The sequence below is a fragment of the Mesocricetus auratus genome, unplaced genomic scaffold (assembly GCF_017639785.1).
Source record: "Mesocricetus auratus isolate SY011 unplaced genomic scaffold, BCM_Maur_2.0 Super-Scaffold_15014, whole genome shotgun sequence".
Taxonomy (NCBI): Eukaryota; Metazoa; Chordata; class Mammalia; order Rodentia; family Cricetidae; genus Mesocricetus; species Mesocricetus auratus.
In genome coordinates, this window is record NW_024429186.1 from 18,150,876 (window position 1) to 18,167,510 (window position 16,635).

General features: G+C 38.1%; 1 protein-coding gene across 4 annotated transcripts in view; it reads left to right on the forward strand.

Moving 5' to 3' along the window:
* Positions 1 to 16,635, forward strand: part of Rps6ka5 (ribosomal protein S6 kinase A5) — a 151,935-nt gene that overhangs the window by 34,178 nt on the left and 101,122 nt on the right. For 3 of the 4 annotated variants that reach the window (XM_005068407.4, XM_040742628.1, XM_021226201.2), the window contains exon 2: positions 11,407 to 11,478. The exons of the other annotated variant lie outside the window; for it this stretch is intronic. In XM_005068407.4, coding sequence (XP_005068464.1) covers positions 11,407 to 11,478 — 72 coding nt within the window. The remainder of the gene's footprint in view (positions 1 to 11,406; positions 11,479 to 16,635) is intronic. 4 annotated transcript variants of the gene reach the window in all.

Here is a 16,635-nt window from a genome sequence, read left to right on the forward strand (position 1 = left end):
TAGCATGATTTAATAGCACATCATTTATTTGCAACCTTATGCATACATTTAGATTCAGTGAACATGAACTTTATGAACTTAGAAAGGTATGAAATGTATATAGTGTTTCAAAAGGAATATGGCACATCAGTAGCAAATCATTTACTGTAATGAAATATTTGATATGTTGTACCTATTTTAAGACATAACTTTATTTAAGAGAACTGTACATTTAGTTCCTGCATTTCCTGGCCATGTAATGTGACTGAAATTTAATACTTTTAAAATTACTTTTAAAAGATAGTTTAGGGAACAATGCAGCAAATCCAAAGGAGTGTGTAGAGATTTTCAGATTTGTATTCTCCTATTGTTAGCACATAAATTATTAGCCATTTGATATAATGATTATAGGCAGTCATGCCTCAGATCTTAATCTAAAATAGATAAAGAACACATCTGCCCTATTTATACGCAACACAGCATTTCTTTTTAAATTCAGATTTTCATGTACAGTAGAAGTTATACTTCAGTATTTTGACAAGTTAAAATTAGCTTTTTACAAGCGATAAATTCATTAAAATAAGGAATATATTCCAGCTTCTAAGGTGCTACCAAAATTATTTTTATGTTTTTTTTGATAAATTTAGAATTGTTTCATGCAGGATGTAAGTTTTTTACAGTACCAAGTAATGTTCCCAAGGATCAGCTTTTAGTTTGATATATGAAAGTGTAGCAGCTCTTTGCTCCTTGTGAGTTACAACCTCATATTTCCATTCCAATTCTTTTGTCACCTCTGCTCTCAGTTCTATTGTGAGAAAATACTTTACCAACACCTTCCCTTTTGCTACTTTTCAGACTATTTGCTGGTAATAGTGCCAATTTGATTTCTATTGGCACTAAATGTAGCAACCTTAAGTCACGTGTTAGTTTGGAATAATTTGTGCTTACAGCTCTAAAACTTTGAAAGGGTTACTGACAGCTCATTTATTAACAATAATCCTACTTTAAAATGTTAATTTTAATTCACAGCAAATTATATAACCCAATGCTGTGAAAACCAGGGACCAAAGAAACTAGATGTATAATATGTAGCCTCCTTTTTTAAATCTCAGTTTTACTGTCAACCAAATCCATGTCCTCACTTCAAAGAAAAAAGTCAAGCAGTGCTAGGGAGGAGCTTAGAATTGGTAAAGAGCTATAGGTATAAGCACCTCACTTTTCCTATTTCAGACTTAGTATGAACCCTAAAACCACTTAAGCAATGCTTGTAATTTTCTTACAAGGTGTTAGCATAGTGCTACCCTGCAGAAAGTTACAGATCTTTGTGTTTTTAAATACAGGTACAGTATACACTGGTCACCGAAAAAATGATGTTAAAAGAACTAAATTCTGAAGATGCAAAAATAACCACATAACTTGCACATTTATAAGCTTTGATTAATTTATAATATAAAAGAATCATGTATTTATTTACCTTTATTTATTTGCTTGTTGATGTTTTGAGACAATGTCTCAAATAGTCCAGACTATCCTTAGAGTTGATATTGGTCTTGAACTCCAAGTTCTCATTACTGCTGCACTGTTGCCTGTTCCCTGTCTATGCCTATGGTCTTATGGAGAGTCCTTTATGGTTTGTTGTCAGAGGAATAGGAAATGTAGGCATGGCTTTCTGCATGATACACAGGCACCACATCAAAGTGGGCATTTGCAGCTTTACCACCTCTTCGTAAGACATCCCTGGGGAGCAGTAGTGAAGGGAACTCTTAGAAGTGGGGGACTCTTGAACAGTGTAGTGGATGCTTATTTGCTTGGAAAGAGTAACAATCAGATGGGTAATTCTACACTAACTTGTGGACTATATAGCCATTTATTTGGCTAGTTAGGGACTAATGAACAAAATGGCTATGGCAAAAAAGGATGGGGATCATACATGGACTCATTAACATGGATTTTTACTCATGGAGGCCAATCTGGCTACAGCTGATGCCAAGTATGCAATCTGCTTACAGCACAGACTAACACTGAAACCTAATATAGTAACATTGCTCAGAGTGATAAGGAACTATCTAGTGGCAGTTTGACAACAGTGAACTGCTTGTGTCATGGAAGAGGCCACATTTGTTCTTACTGTATTCTAGTTTCATTTTCATTGTGTTGACAGAAAGCCACTTAAGGGAGAAAGAAGTTTATTTCTGTTCAGAGTTACAGTCTGTGATTGTGGGGAAGTCAAGTTAGGAACTTCAAACAGCTAATCCTACCACCAGTCTAGAGCAGAGAGAAGTGAATGCATGCACAGCTCACTGGCTTTCTTCTGTTCCGCTTAGATTTCTCCATTTGTAAACAGTTCAGGACCCCGCCTAGAGAATGCTCAACCATCCTTCTGTTAAGAATTCTTTAAAAAAATTGCCCTAAGTTAGGACGTCTTGGTCTTCACACATTTGTACCATCCTGCTGCCATTGACTCCGTCAGTACTTTTATTGATGTTCTCTGTACTTGCTTAGGTTCAGGTGGCAGCTAATTTTGTAACTATTTTTTATTTGTTTGTTTTGTTTTTGTCTTTCTCCTTCCTGATAACTCCAGGTAATGGTCATGTTGTATGTGTGTGTGTGTGGGGGGCTCTTAAAGGTTTTTCTTATTTAAGTTTTATCCATAGCCCTGTCTTTACAGCTTTGGTCAGATGTCTGCATAGAACTTTAGTTCCTCATCTAGAGCAAACACAGCAGCCCTTTGAGATGCTCTGCCATCGTTTTAGAATTAGTATTGAAACTCCAGAACTTCCTTTTTTATTTCTTATTCTGCCAGTAACACTGCCATTCAGATACCAGACTTATTTTTGTTGTACTTTGCTGTGGGACTACGTTATCTGTTTGGGCTATAACAAATAGCTTGATCGGGTTTTTGTAAACAATATAAATGTGTTTCTCACAGCTCAAAAAGTTCAAGATCAAAGCACTGGCAGAATAGGTGTGTAGTAAGAGAGCTACATCATAGATAGCCCCTCCTGCTATGTCCTCATATAGGTTCTTTCAGGACCTTGTATAAGGGCAATTATCTTACTCATGAGGGTAGAGCCCTAATTACTTCTTGAGAGACCTGTCACTTAATGTCATTGCATTTGGGATTAGATTTTTGCATTAATTTTTCAAAGGGCCACAAATATTCGGCCCATAGCAGAAGCCAGTAGAGAAAAATGGCTGAGCATGTATCTCTGTAGAAGGATACCCAGGAGTGAATAGCTGGGTTATATTAGATGCTCTTTTGGTTTTTTTGAGACCTCTCCACACTGATTTCCATTGTGACCGTACCTGTTTACAACCCCACCACAGGATTTCAGCGAATCGTTGGAAGTGGTGATCAGATGTTTGCTTTTTGTAGTCACAGCCTACAAGGCAGGTATTCAGTGGTGTGTTGGAACTGAACACTGCAGTGTTCTTGGATTCAGTCTTTCCTCTTCTTTCTAGTTTGTATTCAGGACAGACTCTTGCTTGACTACAGCTTATTTCAGTAACCTCACCATCTTTTAGCTTTGAGTTCTTCTTTGCTTCCAGCTCTGTAGTACACTATTGCCAGAGTAATTTTTTCTGAAGCATTATTTTAATCATGTTAAAGGCTATTGTTACTTACAGATTTAATTAAAACCGATTAGTTGGACATTCCAGGTATTGAGTCAGCTAGTCTCATGTGCCTTTTTTATATTATAAAAGTTTTCCATATAATATAGCTAATTAAAACACCCCTCATAATCATCTATTAGGGAAAATTACTTCTACCTAGGTACATTATTCTGGCATCTTTGTTACCTATAATTCCTCAACCCTTCCCCAACCTCTTTTGTGGTACAAAGGGTTGAATCCAGGGCTTCGATGAATGCTAAACAAACAATCTACTACTGAACTATACCCCTTCAGACCCATCCCTACCCACTAAGAATCTGTGAACTTTCCTAAAATGAGTGGGTGAGGGCCATATATTGTCATTGTTGACAAATATGTCAACTTTCTGACCAGTTCCATGTGATAATAATACTCTACATGTCATAGACCTCATTAGCCTATTAATTTATATTTCTCTATAATATAGTCATGCAAATTTAATAAGGATTAACTCATTAAATTGAGTGCCTCAGTCATAATAGCATGAAACATTTGAAATGACTTCAGAAACATTATTCTTATTTCTGCTTTAATTTGAATTTGTAAAAGCACATTTAAAAATTAAGCCTCTACTTAGCTTTAACGTAAATGAATGTAATCAAATGAATATAACCGAATGATTTTTAGCACATTTGATTACTTGTGCTTAGCAGAAACTATGGCAACAGAATGAAAAATGTGCTTTTTCTGATTGTTTTTCTTCATGACAGTGGGAAGTTCTGAGTGAAACATTTACAACTTAAGAAAAATATTATAGGTGATATGTATTATAAATTATGTTTGATAATTGTCTAGAAAGTTGGATTAAGAAAGTATTCATCAGTCATAGATTTGTGGCTGAAATATGTGGCTAAGAATATGGTAAAAAAACAAGATAGTTATTTTGGGGGTATAGGGTATTTTAAAGATCTATTTAATTTTTTTAACTTTTAGATTTATTTTTATGTATTAGTGTTTGTGGGTATGCGTGTGTGCCATGTAGGGCTGATGCCTGAGGACACCAGAGAAGGGTGTGAGATCTTCTGGGTTAATGGGTGACTGTCAGCTCCCAACCACTGAGTGTAGGTGGTGGGAGCCAAACTCTGGTCCTCTCTGAGAGCGTACATGTTCTTAACTGTTGAGCCATCTCTCCAAATTCAAGGTCTACTTTAGACTACCGAATGTTATCCTTGTTTGTTAAACAGTGACCCCAGATAATTCTACAATCAAATTATCTAAATATGGGAAGACAAATTTTAAGAACTAGTGTTTTTAAAATTACATCTGTTCTGATCTTATAACTATCAAGATGGCTATTATAAAAAAAGAGATAGCAAGTGTTGGCCAGTCATGGGGAACTGACCTTTTGTAGTTGGTAGGAATGTGAAAGGTACATAATAGCCTTGATGAAAAGTAATGTAGAGATTCCTCAAAAAAATTAAAAACAGAATCACCAGTAGCACTTCCCCTAAGATTTTAGTTCATGTAAGAATTGGAAGCAGTCTCCATTTATATAGCTAAAAATGTGAAAGCAACCCATGTGTTCATTGACAGTTGATTATATAAGCAAATGTAGTATATACATACAGTGACATGCTATTTAGTTTTTAAAAGGAAGATGAATTTAACACATTCTTTAACATGGATGAAATTTATGCTTAGTGAAATGATCTAGCTGCAGTAAGATGTGATCCCACTTATATAAAGACACATGGAGTCACAGACACAGAAAGTACAGTATTGGTTGTCAGGGGCAAGAAGATTTGAGGAGTAGCTACTAATTGATCACAGGTTCAGATTCACAAGATGTAAGTTAGCAGGTGGTGATGTTAGCAGGTGGTGATGGCTATGCAACAGCATAATGCATTTAATAACAGTGTCTGGTATACTTAAAATGACTAAGACAGCCAATTTTGTGTTGCATGGATTTTGCCACAGTAAAGATTGAAAAGATAGTTTATTCATAGTCCCCAAACTGCATGTGTCTGTATTAGAATATATTTATTAAATGTAGACTGGGTTAAGAGAATTTAGTTATGATATAATTTTCTCTTTTGCTCTTTCTCTCCCTTGGAAACAGGAATTCAGTTCGTAGGCCAGGCCAATTTCAAAGTGGCAATCCTCCTGCCTCATCTCCCTAGTGCTTGGTACTATTGACACATACTACATACACCATGCTCAGGAACTAATTCTTTTAAATCTGTTATGTAATGTGAGAATTTTTTTCTTTAAGAATTGTTAATGAACCAAACTTTTTAAAGTGAATCATTTTAGTATTCATTTGAGTTTTGACATTTAAAAAACATAATGTGATGTGCTTACAAAGAGATTTTAGTTAGACTCAGTTTCAAAAGTGATTATTGAACCAAAGAGCATGCATTTAAAGAAGATAACACTAATCAAGAAGTGAAGGATTCTCAACATATTTTAATGAGAAAAGTATTTGGTTAGACTTGTTTTGTGAAAGTATTAAAATGGTTTACACCTTTCTTTTCCTAAATAATCATTTTGATTAAGCTCAGTAATATATTACTGCAGAAAGAATCTGTAAATGTAGAGAGCTATGAGGAAGAGGAGACAGAAAGAACGTAAGAGCCAGAGGGAATGGAAGACACTAGGGAAGCAGAGCTAATAGGACTGATGTGCATAGGAACTCACAGAGACTGTGGCAGCATGGATAGACCAACACATGTCCAAGCCACACATTGATGGGGTGAGATCTGGGAGGAGATAGAGAAGGGGAAACTGTGATCAGAATATATTGTAAGAATTTTCAGTAAAAATTCTATTTATTGTTTGTTTTTAGGCAGGGTCTTATTGAGTAGCCCCAGCTGGACTGGAATTCATTTTGTGGACCAGGGTGGATTTGAACTCCTGGAGATCTTTCTGCCTCTGGTTCAGTTAATTAGCAATAGAGACAGACTTGTAGGAGACCTTAGAAAGATCTCAAATATTATTTTAATCCAGTGTTACTAGTATTTAACGCTTGTCTCATGTGGGCACCAGGATAGATGCCAGTTCTGGACATCTGATAAGCTCAGACTGCTGTTTTGTTTTAATTTGTGAAGAGTTCTCATAAGGTATTGTTTGTGGGGGAAGGAGTTAACTCTTTCAGGGTTTAGTCCCATGCTGTGGTTTGGTGTCATTTTGCTGTTAGAACCAGAAATGCCCAAACTCTGATCTTCCAGTCTGCTCTTTTAACCCTCAGGAGCCTCAAAGGACCTGTCTGCACAGAACAACAGTAGCTCCCGGGATTCAGAGTGCCACCTTAGTAATAGCCATGTGTACTTCCAGCATGTCAGTACAGAGTTTTTATATAATCTCTGCAGGAAGTTTAGGCTTATGGCCCAGGTGAGGCTTTCTCCTTCTCGACCAGCTCCATCTATTCATAATCTTTGAAACAGCGTGTTTAGGCATGTGACTTAGAATGTTAGAAGAGAGAGCAAATTAGTTAGTGGACTCCAGTTGTCTTATTCAGACTCCCATAATCAAAATACCATCAACTGAGTGGTGAAACCAACATACAAGTTGAGAATGGTGGCTCACACTTATACTCCCAGCACCTAAGAGGCCCAAGAAGAATTGCTGAAAATTTGAAACTAGCCTGTATGGCAGAAAGCAGAGAAAGAAAGGAAGCTTGTTCTTTTCTGTCTCGTTGTAGAAATTACTTTTTACTTAATTTTTGACCATTTTATTCATGTACATGGTGTATTGTGAATGTTTTCCTCCTGTTACTCTCACTTGTCAGACAAGCAAACAAAATGGCTAAAACAGAGCATCACGGCAGCCATATTTACTTTAACTACTGTGTGTACTGAAAGAGAAGAGCAAGAGAGTAGTCTGTCTCCCTAAGAAGTCAGGCCATGCTGGAAAGTTGAGTCAAAAGCTCAAAGGGGAAGGCAAGATAGATCAGGAAGTGAAGGTGCTTTCTGCGGAGACTGACAGCCTGAGTTTGCAGGGGACCCACAGCACAGGAGAGACCTGAAGATCAGACAGAGATGTGCTCTGATTGTCACATGTACGACACACACACACACACACACACACACCACACACACACACACACACACCACACACATACACACATACCACACACACACCACACACATACACATATACCACACACACATACCACACACACACACTACACACACCACACACACCACCCACCCACCCCCACACACACACACCATACACACATACCCCCCACACCACCCCCCACACCACACACATACCACATACACACATACCACACAAACACACCACACACCACACCACACACACACACCACACACATACCACACACACACATACCATACACACACCACACACACATACCACACACCACACATACCACACACATACACATACCACACACACATACCACACACACATACCACACACACACATACCACACACACACACCACACACACACACACCACACACTCACATACCACACACACACCACACACACACCACACACGCATCACACACACATACCACACACACACATACCACACACACACATACCACACACATATATACCACACATACACCACACACACACCACACAGACATACCACACACACACATACCACACACACACATACCACACACACACATACCACACACATATATACCACACATACACCACACACACACCACACACACATACCACACACATACCACACACACACACACCACACACACACCACACACATACACATATACCACACACACATACCACACACACACCACACACATATACCACACACATATACCACACACACACACACCACACACATACACACATACCACACACACACCACACACATACACATATACCACACACACACACACCACCCCCACACCATACACACATACCCCCACACCACCCCCCACACCACACACATACCACACAAACACACCACACACCACACCACACACACACACACCACACACATACCACACACACACATACCATACACACACCACACACACATACCACACACATATATACCACACACACCACACACACCACACACACATCACACATACATACCACACACACACCACACATACACTTCACACCTCCCACACATCACACACACACCCCACACCCCACACACATCACACACACACACTACACACACACCACACACACCACACGCACATACATCACACACACACCACACACACACCACACACACACACACACACACACACACACACACCAAATAACTAATAAACATTTAAAAACAAAAAAAGACCTGTGTAGGAGACGATCATTTGAACATAGTAACTCTACCTGCTCCTATTGATGTGCCCCCTCCCCATTCATGTATTGAAAAAAAATTGTACTTTTGAGTTTTCTTTCAGAATTTTGGATTCATTCATGGGTTTCTAAGCCCTCTTATCTGTGGAGAGAATTAGGAAGGGAGTCTACTGGAGGCATAGTTGGAATTGGAGAAGGAACAAAGACTGCTGCCTCTCACAACCACAGTAAAGTACCAGCTCCTTTGTGGTGTGAAAAAACACTGGGCAGTTCTAATTGCTCCAGCAGTATTGGCTCTGGTACCTTGGTCCCAGGCCTGAAGCTTGTATTTTCTGAGCAACATGATTTGGACTTAAGTCTTGTGACTGCCTCACAGATGTAGAAGACAGTTACATAGTTGGTAATGTTTATTTCACCTTTGAAGTGAAATACAATCTGTAAATATTTTAAGTCTTTTTCCAATAATGTTAGTATTTTTATTTGGAAGTTTAAGCTCTTCTTGAGGCTAGCAATTTAATTAAGAAAAAATAGAGTTTATTTTTAGATCTTTATGATGAAAGGCCTTAATTATATTGACAAAACAATAGCACATTAGTGAGGAGCATTTAGTATGTGTTTGCTTCAGAATGTATGTAATATAATATTTACTGTTTGCTTTCGTTAAATCCTGTTCTCTGCCTTAGTCAGGGTTCTATTATTGTGAAGAGACACCATGACCAAGGCATCTCTTATAAAAGAAAGCATTTGAATGGGGCCTTACTTATAGTTTTAGAGGATTAGTCTGTTATGAATGAAGCAAGTAGGTATGGTTGTTGGAGCAGTAGCTGAGAACTTTACATCCTGATTCACAGGCAGCAGGCAGAGAGAGACACTAGGTCTGGTGTGGGCTTTGGAAACCTCAGAGCCCACCCCCAACTGCACACTTCCTCCAGCAAGCCCGTGCCTCCTAATCCTTTCCAAATAGTTCATGGTGGGGGGACGACAATACAAATATATGACTATGGGGGCCATTTTAATCCAAATTACCACATATCCCTAACAAAGAGACCTTAGTCATGATGAGCAGATTGGACCCATTGACCTGCTTAAGACTTACTGGTACCTTAAATTTTTAAAAATTAAAATAATTAAAAACTTAATTTAAATGTGAATTTAGTTAAACTTGGACAAAATACTAAAGTTATTTACTGCACCAAACTTGTAGCTCTCAAAGTCCTTACTTGAGCCTAATTTTCTTAAAGTTACTGTCTCAAATTTTTAATTTATTTGTAAATACTTGCACACACCAAGTACTGTATAAATTTACTTTATAAAACTTGACTTTTTCGATCTTCATTACAACTTCATGAGGTATGTCTAATTCTATTTTCTGTTGTTTTACAGACATCTTGAAAGACACTCATACTCACCGTCTAGATTATATTGGTTATATTTGGTTTATGACATAGCTATTTATATTCATCCTCAGTCCAGCTTGCTTTTCTAATGCTTCCAAAGTAGATTGTAGACACCAGTATATTGTATGGGTAGAGTTGTTGTTAATTATCCCTATCCTACATCATTGAGAACTGATACACAGAGAAGTAATTTGTTCAGGGGTACACAGCATATAAGTAGAAGACCTAGTAGTTGGATCAAGCATTTTTGATGACTTCTACAGAAATCTGGTTCACATAATATTCATAGGCGTTATTATACAGACAATTTGTTAAATAAATTTTAAGAATGCAGTACCTCAGCCTTGAAGATTTATAGGAGAATCTGTGAGGTCCTGGGATAAAGAAGCCATTTAACTTTGCTAAAGCCAACCATTTTCAGTTTTTTTTCCACCAGAGTACCCTGTTCCTCACTTTTCTCCCAAAACCCTTTCCACATGTGATTGGGTAGGACTAGGACCCAATGAAGAATACTGTGGAAAATGTTCACATACAGCATACCATTCTTTTGCTTATTTAGGACAGAATATGTTACGAAGAGAGTGTATATTTAAACACACCCCTAGGATTTTAGAGCTGACAGGGATCTTAGTTTTCTAACACAGTGCTCACACTTCAGATGGGGGAAACGGAGTCAGTGTCTGCACATAGCTAGTGTACACTAACTCATGCTACATTCTTAGTGGTACAGCTGGAACTAGAATATAGCCCAGAATCTAGGATGATAGTTAGACTTACTATATTTGTTACATAAATGAACATTTGGAAACCTATCTATTTTCATTACAAATCTACCTGTGTATTATAACTTTTGTTTATTATTAGACTTTCTGTTGATTTAATCTATGGTACAATTAATATCTAGTCACTAAATTTTTAAGAAAAGTTTTATTATAATAACTATATTATATAAAATATATTATAATTAACATAAATATTATGTAAAATATAACTATACAAGTAATTATATAGCAATACCCCAGGTTAAGAAATAAAACTTTGCTGATATCCCCAAGAGCCCCCACACACCCCTCCTGTTGCCAACCCCTTTAATTTTTTCTTTCTTTTTCCTTTCTTTTTAGCCAACTTAACAGGACATGCAGAGAAGGTGGGAATTGAAAATTTTGAGCTGCTGAAGGTCCTAGGAACTGGAGGTAAATCTCAGGTCTATCTCCCCTCCCCAGCCCCAAGAACAAAAAGTACTTGCTATTTTGTGACATAGGGTTGATAACTTCCTGCAGAAGTCATTGACAATTTTAAGAGCATGAGGAATCTAATAAGAAAACTAAAGAATCTCTTCTGCCTGGCTCAATCTCAGCACTCGACATACCTGGGTCAGCACTAACAAGAGTTTAAGGCTAGCTTGAGCTTAAAAGTAAGACCTTATCCAACACATAAGCCAACAACAAAAGCCCTTTTTAAATCTAATGTTGGAAATGTAAATTAGTATGTCTTTACTTACACAGTATCGGTTTTTAGAAATCACTAGCTTATAGAGAGCTTATCATACAACAAGCACCTTATGAAGTGATTTATATTGGTTGATTTAGTTGATTGGTTGGTTTCTCTTAAGGCTGCTGTAATTCAGGGTACATCATTGTAATAATGAACAAGTCAGGATCTGTCATTAACCCGACACTTAAGAGTCTGGCTAATTGAAGCATGGTTCTATTTATATCCTATCATCTATGTAAGATTGAAATGATCTGTGCTCATTAGCATTTTAGAAAGCTTTTCTAAGTCATAAATTAAAAAAGCAGTCATAGAAAAGAATATACACTGTACAAATATCAATAGAAACAATTGTATTAATAAACGTCTTCATGTGTTAGCATGGAGAAAAATATCTGGGATGCATCCCCAAATGGTAACATATCCCCAAAAGTCTCTGGGTGATCTCTTTTCTTCTTCATTCCTTTATCTTTGAAATTTTTCTGCCTCAACCCCTGTTGTTCAGAAGTCAGGCTGGTCAGGCAGGCCTGGCATCTGTGCAGTTCTAGAGATCCCCACACTCACAAGAGCCTGTGTACAGGGTAATGCTCTGCTGTCACCCCTCTCAAGTTCATTCACAAACAAAGCCACATACGTTTGCACGGGGCCCTGCCAATTTTGTAACTGGTCTTGTCATTTTATACCCGTCCTAAGCCTGGAATGTCCTGCTCTGTGGTTCCAACAGCTGTGAGAACTGGCTATTCTCCTTCTCCTATCTCAAATCCTAATGAAGAAGCTCTGAACTCATTTCTGTCTTAGCAGGCCATGGGCCCTTCCATGGCAGGAGAAGCAGGGACTCAGAGAACAGACCTTTTTTCTTTCTCACTAAAGTTTAGCTTCACATTTTAAGGAGCGTCTGCCTTTTTAGATTCCCAGCTCTGGCAGGAAGTGGCAGCTGCCAACTTTCCAGCAGTAGACAAATCTGGGTTTCTATAACGGTCACCTTGCCTTATCCTACACATGTTTACATTCACATGCGCAAATTATCTTGAGGCCATTCAGTAGTGTTTGTGCTCTGGGTCCTGGCATGCAAGAGTTTGTTTTCTAGCCACCCTGAGTTATTTAGCATACAGCGTAGAGCCAACTTTGAAGTACCAATGAACAAGCCTAATGGTGTGTTCCTACCAGCTAAGGCTGTGATGCCAGAAAGATTCTTAGTGAGTTGTCAACTTGAACAGTTTCCAGTGCTTGCTCATCTTTAGGTCATTAATAGAAGTGTATTTTTAAGGAACAAAACCAGCCCCACCTCACCTAATCCACAAGAAAGAATGCTTTCAAAATAATGTTGGTTATCCCTACCTTTGTTTCCTTTTGCAACGGCAGTATCTATCTACTCAAAGGGAAAACAAGTCCAGGCCTATGGTTCCCTTAAAAATGGTGTTTGCAGCGTATTGTCAAAAGCTTTTCAGGTCAAATCCTCACATTACATGTTACATTTGCATAGTTTCTTTCTTTTTGGTGATGTCTTAATTGAGATACAGTGCATGTATCTCTATTTAAAGTGCAGTCAACACTTTGAGTGTTTTTAGTGTTGTACAACCATAACCACAATCAATTTTAGACCTTTTTGTTTTGACCTAAAGAAGAAACATTGAATCCTTTAACTCTTCCATTGCATGCTTACCATCCTTTCTGCCCCTTAACACCCACTAACTGTTTGTGTTATTGTGGACATTTCTTGTAAGTGGATTCATATGATATGTAGATTTTGTTGACTGGCTTTCTTCATATAGTATACTATTCTCTGGTTAAAGTATGTTGTAGCAGATAATACTTCCTTCCCTTTATGGTCAGGTAGTTCATCGGATGTCTGTACCACATTTTGTTCATCCATTCATTAGTTGGTGATTGTGATGGTCAGCTTTACTTGTCAACTTGATAACTATAATCTCCTATAAGGATAGTCCCAACAATGCCTTATTTGCATCGGGTTGGCTGGTGGGCACGTCTGTTGGGATTGTCTTAAGTTAATCAGTGTGGGAAGACCAAGCCTTGTGTGTGTGGCACCATTCTTTAGCAGCAGTGGTTGTGGGACTGTTGTAAAAGTGGAGAAATTGAAACAAGCAAGCAAAAGCATGAGTTCATTGCTCTCTGCTTTTGACTATGGATGTGGTGGGCCTAGCTGTTAGTCTTTCCTGCCTTGACTTCTTCACAATGATGAGCTGTAACTGTAGAATTAAACCCCCTTTCCCTTAGATTGCTTTTTGTTAGGGTATGTTATCATAACAACTGAAATGAAACTAGGACAGTGGCCATTGGAGTTGTTCCCACTTTTAATCTGTGGAGTATAAACGTTAATGCTGTGAACAGTCAGACATGGTGTTTCATGTCAACTTAGTTTTTATTTCTTGGGTATATTCCTGGGAACAAATTGCCAATTTAATAGTGACTCTGTTTAACTTCTTGAGGAACTGCTAGACTGTTTCCCCAAAAGACTGCACCATTTTCGTGAATGGCATGTAAGGGTTCTAGTTTCTTAACATCCTTATCAATATCTGTTATCTCATTTTTTATGATTATTCTACTGTATGAAAAATTACTTAGGTTAATCCTTAAGAACAAAATCCATTAGTGATCTCTGTTATCTGGCCTAGTGATTAAATTAGTACATTTATTTTTCATTTTCAGATGTTTTATAAAATGTCATGCATAATTTTAAATATTCTGTATAAAGGTTATGCAAATGCCCTCCTAAATTGTCTCCAGTTTTAAGCTGTCTTTGATATGACAGTGGTCTTGTCTGTTTACTATAGGTTGGGCTTAACAATTTGTGTGTAAGTAAGAAACCTGAGACAGACTAACACTACAAATATAGATCTTACTTTGGTTTGTATTGTTTGGAGAGTTTGGAGTATCTTGGTGTTTCGAAGAGCTTCTCAGGTGAACCAGGGTTCTGTTACCAGAGCATCCGGGAACGCTTCCAAACAGGGATGAAGGGAAGCTGGTTTTGCTGCAACAGAATATTTTTCACTTGGTACATAGCCTAATGCCTGCTTGTTTGATTCACAGTCAAGGAGACTCTCATAAAAAACTTGTTTGGACTCTTGGATGTCTTTTGGCCTGTGTCTGCTCATGTATAGTTTATGTTTACCTACTCATTTGCTGACACCTGGAGCACATCTCTGTGATGTTCTTAGCATCCCAGGATAAACCTAATGGGGTCTTCTTTAAGTGGAAGGCACAGACCAATTCTGGGACAACATCAAGTTACAAGAATTCAATACCTGTAGTGTGTTGTCTTCCCGCCAGCCTGGTTCCGGAGCTGCATCAGTCCCAAATGAACACACAGGAAGATATATTAAGTATGAAGCTGTTAGCTGTTTGTTTGTTTTTTACTGGCTAGCTCTAACTTAAGTATTTAACCCATAATTGTTAATCTAAATATTTCTCTTACAAGAGAAAGGGTCTGGACCTCTTACTTCTATGGCGGCTACATGATGTCTGCCTGTGTCTCTCGTTCTCAGAATCCTCCCCAACTCTTAGTCCCACCTGTCTTGCTTCCCTATTGGCCAACAGTGCTTTATTGACATATACACATAACTTCCCCATCAAATACCTTTGGCACATTTTTTCCCATTAGAAGTTATTGCTATTTCAGGAAAATAGCCTTTGGAGAAATACCTTCCCCCTCATCATTGTCTTTATTGGTAGAAAACTTAAGATATTTTATAAATGAGATCCACTATATAATACATAATACAATGATCTTGAAGTATAAATTTTCTTTTTTTTTTCTTTCTTTTCATTTTTTGTTTTTTCGAGACAGGGTTTCTCTGTATTGTTTTGGAGTCTGTCCAGGAACTCACTCTGTAGACCAGGCTGGCCTCGAACACACAGAGATCTGCCTGCCTCTGCCTCCTAAGTGCTGGGATTTTCTCTTAACTGTCATTTCCTATTTCATCATCATTGTCGCCATCATTTGTTTTTCTTGGTATGTAGCCATTGCTGGCCAAAATTTGCCATGTAGACCAAGCTGGCTTCAGACTAATAGAGATCCATTTACCTCCTTACTGAGAACTGAGATTAAAGGTGTACACACCACACCTAGTTCATTTCTCATCTTTTTTTTTTTTTTTTTTTTTTTGGTTTTTCAAGACAGGGTTTCTCTGTACTGTTTTGGAGGCTGTCCTGGAACTCACTCTGTAGACCAGGCTGGCCTCGAACTCACAGAGATCCGCCTGCCTCTGCCTCCCAAGTGCTGGGATCAAAGGCTTCATCTCACATCTTTAAACAACAAAAATTTATTCATCTGTTGGACCCCAGCCCCCATGGGGTCTCTGTGAGTTGCTTGTCAGCCAATAATCACAGGTGCATCCTGTTTTCTATTCCTGGCTTACATCCTGGGCCTTGCCCCACTGGCATCAACCTCTAATTATGAAAACAGGAACTCTTACACCTGGCTTTTCTCTACTGTGCTGTAAGTCTCTGTATAAGGTTGTACCCTCCTTGCAATAAAGACACACACACACACACACACACACACACACACACACACACACACACACACACACACACACAGACATTCTCTTGGCACAAATGGCTGAACATCTTGTCTTTCATTTAAATCTCCAGGCTTTCGCCTGATACATTAGACTTGCTTTGATGAAAATAAAAAATATCCATATTAAAATATTGAAACCACATTAATACTGCTAGTTCTCTAACCTCTTTGCATTCATTAACTACTACTTTGTAAGTACTCTAAGGCTGATGAGTTTTACATAGCTTCATATGTTTAAAAAGTAATACCTAAAATAGTTTCCATTTGGGAAACATGAAAGTAAATGCTATTTGGTTTTAAATTGTGTGTTGCATTTTGA